At 36.8% G+C, this 15,014-nt stretch overlaps 1 protein-coding gene across 1 annotated transcript in view; it reads right to left on the bottom strand.

Annotated features, from left to right (window-relative positions):
* Positions 1-15,014, bottom strand: part of ST18 (ST18 C2H2C-type zinc finger transcription factor) — a 166,224-nt gene that overhangs the window by 22,496 nt on the left and 128,714 nt on the right. Inside the window, exons 10-13 of the mRNA XM_015617267.3 lie at positions 14,459-14,563; positions 13,144-13,349; positions 9,771-9,982; positions 1,020-1,265 (exon numbers count right to left, since the gene is read on the bottom strand). Coding sequence (XP_015472753.1) covers positions 1,020-1,265; positions 9,771-9,982; positions 13,144-13,349; positions 14,459-14,563 — 769 coding nt within the window. The remainder of the gene's footprint in view (positions 1-1,019; positions 1,266-9,770; positions 9,983-13,143; positions 13,350-14,458; positions 14,564-15,014) is intronic.

Genomic DNA, 15,014 nt, shown 5'->3' on the forward strand with positions numbered 1-15,014 from the left:
GTAAGTAGTTTTACCCCATCTATGTCTTCTTGAAGTGTCAGATTTGATTTTTGAGCAAATTATAATTTAATATTAAAATTATGATCAAATTCTATTATTAAATATGTAAAAGCAATCAAGGAGTAAGTAGTATAAAACCTTCCAACCACGACATCTTTTAGTTTGTTTCTGAAGGCTGTAATGTAGGCTTTTATCTAATCAGCCTTTTAAAGAGCTGGTGGTCTCTTCCTGATTTAAGAAAAGTGAAAGCAGCCCATATCCATATCCAGGCTCAAGAGAAAAGAAATAAACAATCAAAGATGCCAGAAAAGTAGAAGAATAAGAAAGAAAGGCCATAATAGACTATGCTGCCTTGTCTTCAAAACAGGATAAACAGAAATGAAAAAGTAAAATAAAAACAAAAACAAAAACAAAACAATTACTGATTTGGAAGTGACACTCTAGAAGATTTATCACATAAGTTGCAAATTGGAGATCTAAAACTCATTGGCAGAAATTTCTTGCAGTCTTTAAAATAAAAACTTTTCCAGTGAAAGAGTAGTACAGGCAAGGTTTTAAGCATGTTTAAATGCTTAGATATCAAGTTCTCTAGAAGTCTGAAAAGTTGGTATGAAGAAATTGTCTTTTATTTCAGCATGAACAAACTGTCTTGATTTGATTTGATTTGATTTGCTTTTATTTTTATTTTGTTTTTGTTGTTTTTTTTCTTTTCTTTGAGTATCTGTGTTATAGGATTGATTCATTAGGAACAAAATTTAAAAAGCAGACTTTAATGATGGATATCTTTGTTTCCCTTACCTTAGAGACTTACAGACATTAACAAGTAGGGTCTGAAAGCAAGATTTTTCTAAGTGAGTAATGGGGTTTTTTACAGCCCATCCAAGTGACCAGATCAATGTTCACAAGCTTCTATTTGTGGAAACTGATTCCCTTTAAACTGCATAAAGATCTTTAAACTCCTAAAGACCATCATATGGTCTCTCATGCAAAGGAAAGTCACTCAGAAACTGAAAAAATACCTCTTTTTCTTCTTCTTTCCTGCCATGGGTCTTGCTGTAGTTGATTGGTGTGTCCCAGCCTTCCTGTTCACAAAGTGCCTGGTAGAAGGCTGCATTTACCAGGATGCTGCTTGCTTTGAAAGGAGAAGAGGAAGGAGTGGGAAGTGCTGTGCTGGAAGAAGTGAGAGGCATAACTTTGTCTTGGCTTCGATTCTTTTTCATGCTCAAATCCAGTGTGCCATTTTCATCCACTTCTATCTCAGCTCCCTGACATGCAACAGGAAACAGAGACATGTTTAGATACAGACATGGGAAGGCTGTAAAATAACCATGTGGTGCTTTTAAAGGATAAATATAAATGCACGCTTTTATTTAAATTTATCTGAATCTAAACCCAGCTTTTCGATTTATGTCAGTTAATGTCCAACTCTTAGGCAGACTTAAGAGTAGCTTCAGTAATGGTATCCCTGCATCTCAGCTTAAACATAGTAAGTGGAATTTAAATAAGATGCCACTAAACCATAACCTATACACCCTAAATCTAGTTTTATTTAAAAAAAGTTTAGCTTTAAATCTTCTTGATCTTTTCACTCTTACAGAGAACTATGACCCCAATTCACAGTTAAAAGCATTAATGCATTGTTTAGGTCATCAACAGCATTACTATTACATATCCTCCCTTCCCCCCACACCCTGGAAACATTACAACATCTGCATCATGGTGGGGGAGAAGGAGGGGGAAAGAAATACATCTAAAAGTAGCACAGTAGGAGAAATTTTCACTAGCCCTTTCTACATCGCTTGAAATAGCGTACTGATAAATGATAAATAATCATAATTTGACTAGGCCACTAAAGCACAGGTCTGCACTGAGACCACTAGACTGGGAGGTACAGGAGGGTCTTGAGGAGGTTCTCCCTAATGGAGACATTCTGCCTGAGTCAACAAACCCTTTGCTTCCTGGGAAGCACAGCACAGAGCAGCCTCTAATTGCAGAGGTATGTGCAGTCTGGGGAGAGACCCAACCTCTCTTTCCAGTCTGGGAGAAGCTCTCCTGCTCACAAAAAGGGGAAAATGCTGCTTGGCTATACAAGAACAAAGGAAGGAAAGGTCACTGTTTTGCCTTACGCAGATCACAGAAAAAGAGGACCAACTCCTCTTCTAGCAGTGGTAAAAACCTGCTGAAAATGCAGCTTACAAAACAACAACAAATTTTCACTCATGCTTAATATGCTACACTGCATATTGACATATTTTCTATATAAGGATGAATATAAGACTAGTCCTTGCTATTGCCAATGTTTACTGAAGGCAAGCAGGGAAGAAGGTGAAATGTGGCTTCTGGAGGACTACTCAGTAGTCTAGTTTAATGTTTTCCTGAATAAAGTGGAAAACATTCAAAGACTATGGAGATAAACAGTGATGTCAGATATCTACACAGAGAATATTGTAATTAACACTTCTCATTGTCTTCCTGTTACTGTCATGACTACTATTTTTAATTTGCATCACCACAAAGCTTGGATAACACTTGGGAATTTGGGGTAGATGTGTTTGGTTCTGTGTAGGAGACAGTGGTATAACCCAGGATTCCCTACCTTGAGTAATATAATAGGAAACTCGTAGCGTAAGTGAATCATCTAGATATTGTGTTGTTAATAGAAAAGAGTCAGGTATGTCCAGGGGGAAATCTTTCTGTCTGTCTTAGACCTCTTCTTCAGAAAGACATTGGCTGGAGTCCCTTTCTTTTTCTGCCCATTAAACATTGCTGGGGCATGATGATTAGTCAACCATTCAATTGCTAAAGACAGGCAGTGAAACCTATCCTTGCTTGAGGATCTTAAGAGTTGTGGTGAAACAAGGAGTTCTTCCCCTGTACTGCAAGTGTGACATGGCCACGCTGGCTGGACCAAGGATACAAGCCTCCTTCATGCATCCTTGCTTTCTACCACTGTCAGTGATGACTCATTTAAAGGTAAAATGTGACTGATTAAATCTTCTGAATCAGAAGGAAAATATTGGTGGTAGATGACAATTGAAGGCCTGACAATCTCTCTTCACTCAGCCAGCACGACTCCCTTTTGCATCCATGAGCCTGACACAGATGCCCACCTAGACCAAAGCACCACCAAGCCATCTGCTTGTCCCTGGTTCAGAAACTCAGGCATCTCTTATGTTTGCTTCTCCCACATAGCCAAGTTCACATTTTCAATCATACAGCTTAAAGAGAGAGATGTTTTATTATATTTATGGGAAGTAAATACACTTCTAATATGTTCATACTAAGACGCTTTGGTTATATCTTTCTGCCCCTTTTTAGTAAATAGTTTAATCTCCTGTGATAGTTTTAAGCCCTGAATTTGACAGTGCAGCTTATCCTGGATAATAACTTAGTAACCACAACATCTTATGCCATCTGTATAATATCAAATACATTTTTTACCAGCATTAATAAACCTTAGTTACAAAAATCCAAGATATTAACTATATCAGTGCCAAGCACACACTCCAGGATCTGACAATACAGCTCTGCCATGATCGCCCCAGTGTTTTTTGGCTTCAAAGTTGATATGTAACTATAGCAATGAAACAGAGCTACAGTAATCAAGTTTAATGACCAATGTAAAGTAAAATGCTAAATATTGTAGTTGCTGACATTTTTCATAATAAAAAAACTTGGGTTAAGTCTGCACAACCAACATTCACATAAAATTCCAGACCTCTGTGACAGATGGCTTAGGAAAGGAAGCCATGTGACTGGGCTGCGGTAGTTTTATAGTGCAAAACCCATAAATAGTGCAGATTCTCTGTCACTGACAAAATATCAACTACTCAGAAGGCAACAGCAACAACAAAAAGGGCCAAAAACCATCAAGGCCCCCTTCTTGATGCAACTTGACATAGAATAATATCAGAAAATCATTCTCTCAAAGAAACAGATACCAATAGCTTCCACGAGGAGCTCTGACTGATAAGCAGAACATTTATTAACATGGATATTTAGAGCTTTCTCAACACTTGCCTGAAATTCATGTAGAAGTTGGGCTGCCCAACACGTACCTAATTCCGATGAGGGAAGGCTGGGTTGTGTGTTTGTGAAGTAGCGTGCAGATGGGGTTTAAGTGAGCTCACAGATGCACACAACAATTAAATAAAGTCATGGGAAAAATATCCCTCTTTGCTCACTGCAGGACTGATCACACGTTTACAGCATGTCTTTTTACTCAGAATGGTATAAAAGAGCTATTGCTTTGGTGCCTTCCTAGCAAACTCCAAATGGCAGAGCAAAAAGAGGGAAGTCAGAGTTATTGCTCCAGTTTACATTCCTACTCCCATCCCACCCTCCTCTCAATATGTCTCCTTTGCTTGCTTTACCACATTTATTTTTACATTAATTTTTAAATGGAACTAAGAAGACAAAAATGGCAAATGGGAAAATACGCTAAAGCAGTGTTCTGACATGATGACAGAAAATGGCACTTACTAAGCTTAGCTCAGGCTTGTAAAGGCTGTGTTCTCCTCACTGAAGGCAAGATCATATTACTGTTGACTCTAGTGCATGTGTGAACAGGCCTATATTATCCATTTACCATGACATATTTAAAATAAAGCAACTAAAACAATGTAAACTGTTCTGATTATTCCTTAAAACTGGAAGCAAAACAAAGATGAAAGTGTATATTTTTATTTCTTAACTTATGTTTGTTTTAAGCTGTGTAATTCTTTGCAGCTTGATTATCTCACTCACATTTACATTTACACTGGTGTAAGCCAGGAAAATATCCACTGAAGCAACGAAGAGAAATCAATGAGCATGATAGGATACACACAGTAATTAAATTCAGATTACTTCTTACCTACTACCTCACCAGTAAGAGGAAATCCCCCCACCTCATGTTTTACAACCAGCTGGTAAAGGGATTCCAGAATAAAAAATTAAAGAAAAATGATCAGAGGACATTTTCTTTATTCCAGTAGCTATTTAGTGAAAGAATAAGGTACAAATAGTACTTTATTACCAAAAATAAAGACTAATATAAATATGTAAACCAAAACTAAAGAAATGGTTTGTATACTCTCCAACTGCTTTGTACAATAAAGTCAATCTTTTTTAGCCTTGTTTATTTTATGACGTAAGTATTAGGGAATATTTTCTAATACTTAATTAGGTCATGTTCTTAGAACTGAATTACACAGCTAGGACAATAAAGGATGCTAGTTTTTTGTCCCAAATTTCTCCTGCATTTTTTCATATGCTTTTGGCCCATCTGATCACTCATAGCATTTAATACCCTCCAGTGTGTCTCCTCCAGTAATGATTACAAGTTAAGCTTTATCTCAGCTGGATCAGAAAGAGTAAATTATTGTGTCTGCATGGATCTTATTTCAAACCTGTGACACCAGGGAGATTGTGTCATGATATATAAGGGAATTCATGTACTTTTTGGTTGGCATCATCCATGGAACTTAATGCTAAGGAAGTCCAAAGAAACAACATGATCAATGATTTTGCATTCCCCCTAGCAGTTCAGCATGGTTTGGAAAGCTCAAAAGAGCTCTTAAGTTCTGGTATTGGGAGTAAATGAGACTCATATCTTGCCATGTGTATGAATAATATTCTTAATACAACTCCATTCAAAAGAGTACAATCTTTTCTATTCACAGCCAACAAAAACACATGCACCTGGTCCTCAGTTCTACACACTTAGACTTAAGCAATTGAGTACCTCTGCAGAAAATTAAAATATTAATTTGGGTCAAAATGAGAAAAGTTGTTAACAGCCCAACAACATCTGAGAGAAAAATGGAGTCACAATTTAAGCCCAGAGCAGTTCACAAATTAAAAAAGCTAGCCAGGAAAGTGCTTAGAGAGTAATTTACACAGCAGTATTACAGGATGGTACCTAGTAATACTCTTGGATGATTTGTCATCCTGTATTTAGGCTTTAAGGTATTTGGAGTAAAGTACTGCCTGACTAACATGCTGAGTGCTAACTACAGTTTTTAAATAATAGATGCAATTTTCAACATCATCAAAATCCAAGAAGGGAGAGATGACACAATTTTGTTCAAAACCAGAATTTAAACATTTTTAGCAAGTGTGATTTTATTTTTTGTTGTTGGTGGTGGTGTTGTTTTCTTTCAAGGCATAGTGTGCATATGCCGTTTTGTCTAAACAGGTGGGAAAAACACCAAAACAGTCAACAAAATGTTTGGCAAGCAATAGTGATGAGGATACAGATAAACTATTGCTTGCAGCTACCTCACTGAGACTTGTGTGGTGAGGGCTGTAAACAGGGGAGATCCCTGGAAGTTATGATGATGTGGATTCTTACACAGAGCTAGAAACTGCAGGCTAAGCCTCCTAGGGGAACCATTCTGGTGGCTTCAATGGGAGCTGCGTGAAGCTACATGAACTGAAAAATCAGATACAGCCAGGAGACTGGCTTGGGGTATTGCCTGCATGAGAATTGCCTGCTTGGGGTTGTATTCAGGGGAAAAGTTCCTGCAGTCCCAGGCTGAATGGCTCAGACAGCACAACATTAATGTGGCATTAATTATTTTGAAAACTATATCATCAAGGTATCTGATGATCTTACTATTCTGTATGCAACTGATACATAATTCATAGAGAAGGTTTAAGATTCATTTTACTGCTCATTTCAGAATAAATGTATTATTTTAATGGCTTAATTTTTGAATTATTATTTTTAAACTTGGGATATTTGTCAGATCACCTTGAACATAAGGTCTCTCTGGAAGTTTTTCTCACTGTGGTACTGTTAATGTGTAATGTGACTTGTCTATCCTTTCTACACTTCTCTTTCTCTTTTGTTGTCTTGGACTCTCCTTCTTTGAACTGATATGTAGAGAATGAGAGACACATATTTGAATACCCATTACTGAAATTTGGAACTATGTTATAAAATACATTTACTTTTTCATTTATATGTTATGTGTATACACAGGAAAGTGGTGAATATTCAGGGTAAACCATCCAACTCTTTCTAGGAGAGGGACAATGCTTTGGGGGTCAAGACATAAAATTTAAGAGGAAAAAAAAGAAAAGAAAGATACTTGGGAACACATTTGTGCTAAAAAGTATTTTGATTTTTTCCCCACTTGTTTAAGCAAGGCAACATATGCATGTCTTGAGCAAATACAAGAAAATGCCACCTACTTTAAATGTTTGAACTTTAAATTCTGCTTTTAAAACTTAGAAGCACAATATTTTTGCATCTCTGACAATTGTGCTACTGGCAAAGTACTTCCAGCAAGCCTGGGAAATCTTCTGCAATCTCACATATCCTTGTTCTACCACCACACAGCCTCCCATCTGTAAAGAACCAAGGATTGGATTGTTGGGAGGCTGTGTGATGCTCAAACACCTTTACAAGTCAGGAGCTTTGATGTGCTAAATTATGGAAGATGGTAATCAGGTTTTCTTAGAAAAATGAACAAAAGGCTGTTTCATGGGGCAGGGCTGAGGTGCTTGATACTGTGGGGCTCAGAACACAGCCACTCCACACAGTTATTTCCAAGCCTGTTGAATGTGTGTGCTGTCCAGTAGAAAAAGGAAATAATTAACTCTGTAGTAATGTATTGCATTTTTTTAGTTCAAATACAGATAAAGTCTCAAGTGAGGTTTTTTAATAATCTAAAAATTTGTAAGATATTCTAGCAATTAAGCATTTACATTTGTGGCCACTACGAGCCACAAAACAATTTGGAAACACTGATAAATAGTATTTTATTTTTTTACATTTCAGAATTAGAAAGTGTCTTCATTGAAGAGAGTCTGGCAACTTAATTCCACATTTTTTTTTGGTTTGAATCCTGTATGATCAAAGTAATAAATATCCAAAACCAAATAAAAATATGTTTTGTGTACTTTTGGACACCAAATCTGTTTGAGGCTTACTTGTCTGTGTTTTGGCCAGAAGCTAATTCTGATTCTTCTGTCAGATGTTTTGTAGCAGTATGCCCTCCAGAAAGTCTGGCAAAATTGGAGGCAGGCAGATAGCAAGGTAGGCAGGTGATTTTCTTTTAGTCTGGATTCCTGGCTGTGAAAAAGGAGTAAGCTATGTGCCCCAAGTGCCCCTCTGTATCATTACTATTATGGTCACTTCCATTCAATCCTTCCCCATGATTTGGCAACTGTGAAGCAGGTACATAGGAGAAAATCTTTGGGTTATGCCTGGTCCCTTTACTGCTCTTCTCTGGCAACAAAGGTCTATTGCTGAGGTCAGCCAAAGGCTGCTGCAGCAATTTAATCCAACCATTGGCATCAGTTTCCATTTCCCTACTAGAAGAAGTCTCTATTAAAGACTTTTTTGCAGCAGATATCAAGGATGGATCTGTCATTAGGAAAGGTTCTATGAGCAGTCTTTGGAACAGATAATGAATTACAGGGAATGCATGTGGACATACTATAAAAAGTTTACCCTGTGGCATCTCCCAGCATTGATTTTAATGTCCAAAACTTCACACACAAGTAGAAATCAAAAGCATCAAAGTAGGGGATACCACTCTGCAAAGGCACAAGGCTCAGGATACCTAACAAGGTATTATGCTGATGGAAAAATGAATGGCTCCACTCAAAAAATAATAACTAACCTCCTAGAAATGGTGACTAAACCCTCAACCAAAACGTAGATCAACAGCTGTGGAAGACACATCTAACCACACTGAGCCCTGTGGGGTTCAGATAACAGAGAGATAAGGTAGAGTGACACTGACTTGCACAAAAACAGATCATCTGTCTTTCAGAGCAAGCATCATGAGTCAGAGTCCCACAGCAGAAACACACCTGCTATGCTCTGTTTTGACAAATGCACCTCCTTTCACTCCCCAATGATTTCTCCTTAAGTTCTTTTAATGACACCCTCTCATCTACAAAGAGCTTTCAAAAGTTTCATTGCAGTGGAACATGTGTGACTTTAATGCAAATAATAAACAACAGTGCTCCCACACCACTGTCATCAGAAGAAAATCTTGTCTGTTTTCATCAGCATTATAATACTATGTAATGGCACAGAAAATAAGGCTCATAGCTCACACAGCACCATTTGTAAATCATAAAGATCTGTGAGGAAACGCAGAGCAGAAACCAAAACACGAAAGCCACACAAACATCTACAAAATTAGGCAGCTTTCCATTATGACAGACTTGCCCAAATTATCTATCTCCAAACGCAGTGGGCCTGATTCTCCTCTCTTGCCAGCAGAAAGGGGAATTTTACCAAAGTCAGTTGTTATTCCCCCCCTCTCCATCTTGCCAAACTGTTAAGGGCTCCAAACACAACAGACTCCATAGGTAGTTCTGTTCCACTGCTAACAAAATATCCCCTTGATTAATCATAAGATTTTTATGTATTTTTTTAAAAATCAGTCTCCAAAATGATCACCAATGGCAGGTTTCAGAGGGAGAAAAATTCCCTCTTAAAACAGATCTTACTCATTATCCACCACAGATTGTTGCTGGATTTCAAACACCCTTTTTCTTTTTTTCCTCCCAGAAAACTCCCCCCTTGTAATTAGGGCTCAATTATGAAAAGAATTAACAACATAATTCCCCCTATTTATTTAGTTTTATCAGAACTGGTCACTGCGTTGCTGATTTTTTATTTTTTTTTTCCTCTGCCTCTCCTCAAAAGAGCATGCAAACAGAAGCCTCCTTTTGGGGGATTTAATGCAGTCACTAACATGAAAGACAGTTTATTCGCACAGTTCAGTAGCTAGCACACCCTCCAGGTTCTTGGACTACCCTACCTTGGCAGACAGACTCTGTGGTTTGTTGGAGAGGATCTCTGCTGCTTCCCTGCAGCGGGTGGAAAGGTTCAGGATAGCAGCAGCTGCTGCTATGTGGGTGTCTTCACTACATTGACCGTAGCTATAAGAGTTGGCATGGCAAGGGCTCTGTGTGTGGGCGCTAGCACTAGGCAGTCGATTAGAAAATTTCACTGGATTTGAAAAATGCTTTGCTGTTGAAGAGAGATTTGATTAGCAATCGCATGTATGAAATTTTTCCCATTAAATAGTTTTGCTTCTCAGACTACAATTTCATACATAGAAAAAAAATACTCAAAGATTACATTTAAAACAATCCTTTTGCTATTGCCAGCAAGGGTTTACAGTAAAAATGGCTTCAGAAACACAATAATTTAATTTTTCCTTGAGAAAAACACATCTGTCAACAAACCTGCTGAGATTTTTTACTCATATTTTACTTAACTCAGGCATTAAAACCAATGATGTCCGAGAAAAGACTGAGCAAGCGTTAGTGTGGTATCCACCATGATTTTACCACTCCAGTGGACAAATGAAATTGTAAATGTATTCTTATAAAGGCTTCCTCTTGAAGCTCTATTGTTCAAAAAAACCAACAGTGACTTGTCCAGTCTTAGCTAAAACAACACTGCTTACTCTACTTAGATGAATAAATCAGTTATTTAAATAGCTCTGCTTATGTGACTGAGGAGCACAAAACTGGGCTCTTGAATGAAACAATCAGATAAAAACATTACCTGTAAGGAGTATTCAGTACTGATTTTGTGGAAATATTTATAAATTTAAGTCTATCCTTTAATCAATTTTTAAAAATAATGAACATACATATGATCTTGGTTTACAGTCTTTTGTTGGCTATTTTTGGAATAATACACAGATTTATTAGGCACAGGGAGGTCAGTTGAATATTAAATACTAACAGGTGAACAGAAAAGCACTTTCACAGACAAAAGTGGCGTGTTTGGTTCTTTGTTTTCTTCTTCAGCAGCAGCACTTACTCTAAAACACTTAGAGAGGACTCTGCTCTCTCTTCTGGATTTTGGAGCTTGAGATGGCATAAACTGTTGCAGGGAGAACACAGCACCACGATTTCAGCTCTAAAGAAGCAATAATCACTTCTTTTGTCTGCAGCCCTCACAGTGTCCTACAAAGATAAACTAAGCAAAATCCAATTTCTCAGCCTACACCCAGATACATCAAGAACATTTCTGCGTATGGCCATCTGCTCGTTCCCTAAAGATCTGAGCCCCAAGGCTCTGGATCCCGTTGGATGTAGAGCTTTGGCTGAGTGCTTTTTAATGCTAAGAGCTACACAAGGCATAGGAGGACTCATCTTCCCTCAAACTTGGGATGCTCTGAAAGAAATGCTTGTTTATGTGCTTTGACTGTAGCTGAATTCTATATTCCATTTCTCCAAGCACGAGAGGCATCTCAGTAGAGCAATACATGAAAGCCTCATGATTCAGTCCTCCCTTTTTCTAGTGAAAATTAAGAAGGATTTATCTACCCTGCTGTAAGCACAAACAAGACAGTCTACATTTTTAACAGTTACTACAATGAAATTTAAATTGTGTTTGAAGACCAGAAAGTGTGTTTTTCATTACCTATCCTTAAAAAAATATATAAAAATGACCAACCAACAAAGAGCCACCCCAGGCTATAAAGGGTGTACGTTTTGTTAAAATGAAAGCAAGTTTACAAGTGCAGAATCCACAGAGGGCTAATGATGGGCTTTTGTCTGGCTACATATTTACATAGGACTCTGAACCCATCACTACATCATCAGCTTCTTATCGCCAACTTTTGTATACCTGGATAGTTAAATCACTCACCAGCTCTTTTACTTTCACCTTTCCATTAAAATAATAGCTGCACATTGCAATCTTTGCAAGAACAACAGGCTGTAAACTTCAGCTCTGATATACTTCATACATAAATTGCATATATATGTTTCTGCATTTGTATAAAAACATTTCAATCTTTTTTTTCCTTGAAATGAACCTGTGAAATAGATATACATCTGTGCAAACAGACAGCTAATAGGGAATATTCAATTTTACAAACAAAATTGGAAAATCTGCCACCCAAGAAGCTGGCAATGCATATATTTGCTTTCATTTAAGCAAGCCTATTTTCCAGGTCAGATAAATATCTGCTTTTCATTTGCAATTTTAAATAGAGCATTTATATATATATACACATACAAAAAACAGATACCTACAAATATACATGTATGTTTTTGTGTACTCAGGCACATACACAAATGAATATAAAAATACACAAAATTGTATAAATATATAAAACCTGTATAATATTTTATCATATTAGATGTATATTATCATTAACTTATATATAAATTTATTCATTAACAAAGTTTTTTTGCTTTTCTGTTCACCTTACTATGAATGTTCCTCTTTGTTGGAGTAAGTGGGACAAAATTTGTTTTCCCGTTTTATTTTCCTTTATTAGTCTTTATATCACTAACAAAACGAAAGAAAAAAGGCCAAATATAAAGCCTTTTTTCACATTTCTCTGGAACTATTTTCTTCTCAATCCAGTTTTGGTGCAATGAAACACTTCTTTTCCATTTCCCTCATGACAACAGAATCATTTGTTTCTTTAAACTGAAGTGTATTTTATAATCATCAATACAATGGCAGAACATTGTCGATGTTTCCCATCTGCAATAAACCATCAGTGTTCACACTGTGGTATCTCATTTGTACAGAGTAGTACCTCAGGAAATCTGTAAATGATGCAAGAAGAGGAATCTTGATAGCAACTTGATGCACTGGATATGACTGCTCTACAAATATGATTTAGTACAGAAATACGAGGTACCAAAACAAATTCAGCCCAGGCCTGGAATAAATGCAGCTGGGCACATGCTCATCTAAAAGGAATAATACCTGTATAAATTCACCTAAATGGTACCTGAAGTACCTCTGAAACCTAACTTGTATTTCTTTGTACTACAGCTCATTACATCTTCTGCAGACACATTCCATGGGACTTCTCACCTATCCCATAAATATATCACAATTTAATCAAGAAGAAGGTAATGAGTAAAACATTAAGCATTACTTTTTATTCCTCTTTTCTACTGATAACTGCTTTTAAGAGAAACATCAAAAAAGTAAACTTTGTAGTGATGATATTTAGTGTTTAGTGTTTTAAAATTCTATATTTTGCAAATTAGTAATTCTATTTTACATTATAGATACAAGTGATTAAAGATGGTTTCTACAGACCTTTTTAGAATTCTAGAAGTTTGAAAGCACAACAAGCAAAATGGAAAAAAAAAATCATTTATATTTTCCCCCTTTTTGAAGAGAAAATTGAATTTTGAGCTTACATTCAAGAAACTGAGGTGTTTTTTGACCTTGTGACACAGGTGCTGTTGTGCGTTTGCCAAAGACTTGTGCATCAAAACTGGCATAATCAAATGGGACTTTCCCAAACTTCTCCTGTTCTTTCACCAGGGTGCCTCTGGAGGAAGTGACTGGCTGCGAAGTTCTGTAACTGTACTGAGATACCTCAGGCTGCTTTGCTAAATTTGTCCTGCAGAGAGGAGGAAAAGAATGAAGGAGCAACACAAGAATGTCTTTAAATAACCTTGTCTTGAGAAATAGGATATGATTGCATCTCATAATCCAAAAGTGTGCTATCATCATATGCAAAACTTACTGGTGGGTATACGAGAAATAAACAACATAAACATGGTGGCTGACTAGTAGTCAAAAAGAGCTTTGACCACTTCACAAACTAACAGATGAGGACATTAAAAAATGCAGTATTCTTTAGTAGCAGTTTGAGATATTTACAAGGAAGTTACTGATTTGCTGCTAGATTACCACTTCCTTTAGTTCTAAAAATTTGTCTGGACTTTTTTCTACATTTTAGGGTTTTTGGATCAGTATTGTTCTCACTTTACTGTGAATGAGTATGGTATAAATATAAGGTAAGATGATCTGAAATAATTGCTTGTGCTATTTGGTAGGAATGAATGATTTATGGTGTGTTATTCCATTTAGTCAATGTTCAGTAACTACTTGTCTTTAGTAATTTCCTTAGGACTTTTCATATGTAGAGTTAAGGCACGTGCAGTTGGCAGACACATGGACATAATATTCTGTAATGGCTCTGAAGGAACCATTAGAGCTGATCATGTCAATAATCCACAAATTAAAGTGTCCCCAAATAGACCTGAATATAATAGGTTGTAATGGTCGTGGTGCCAATGATGTGCAAATTATGCGTGTCTGTAGGGTCCATATAACTCAGACAAAAAACAATTGCAATAAAAAGTGTTTCTCCTTTTTTATATCATTGTATAAAAAATAAATTAAAGTAATTAAACCAATAAACTAAAAATACAGATATTCTATGAATTGCTCTGATCAGGTTACTTGTGTGGAAGTAAGATTTAATGGGATATATTTGATTGCTTATCCAAAGATACGTCTTTTGTCTATGTCAGCCACGTGGCACAACAACCAACAGAAAGATGGTGGTTTGTTTTGAGAATCAGATAGTTTTGCAGAGGTTCATCATGGAAAACTGAAACTTTCACCCACTGAAGTGGGTGAAAGATCTGAGGACCAATCAATAGAGTTTGTGCATAAATAAGAGTTTGTTTGTTGGAGAAACTGGTTTGTGATGGCTCCTACCTGTGAGTCTGATCATGGCACTGCCCAGCTTTTTGAGACTCGAGCTGGTTCTTTTCTTGGGACATTGCCAGCTTTTCAGCTGCAGCAATTGGACAACCAGAAAGGCTGTTGGAAAGCAAAGGTGAAGAACAGAAAAAACAAGAAAAAACATTGAAATTAATTTCTGAGCAAAGGAGATGTGTGCTGTTTTTCTATGGAAACCAGTGGCTTTGATGGTCTGTGCATCTAAGGGAACTGCTGCTGTTATAGCCCAGATTCATCTGTTTTTCAATCCTTAATGCAAAACTGTGAAATCTGTGTATTTTAGGTGATATATCTGGAAACTGAATCATGTAGGAGTTTTCCACAGTTCAGCTTTGATGTTTTGTGTCTGGCAAGTCACTAGTAAATTTTTTGACAAATGACATTTACTTTATCAGCTAAACCATGCATATAAGCCTCCTGCTGATTAAAAGGAAAGTGAATTTGGGAAAAAAAAATGCAGGGATATATGAGAGACTGTTACCAAAGAACATATTTTGTCATTTCAAGTTGTGCTAGCTTATATTTTCCTGTT

Source organism: Parus major, chromosome 2, assembly GCF_001522545.3.
Source record: "Parus major isolate Abel chromosome 2, Parus_major1.1, whole genome shotgun sequence".
Taxonomy (NCBI): domain Eukaryota; kingdom Metazoa; phylum Chordata; class Aves; order Passeriformes; family Paridae; genus Parus; species Parus major.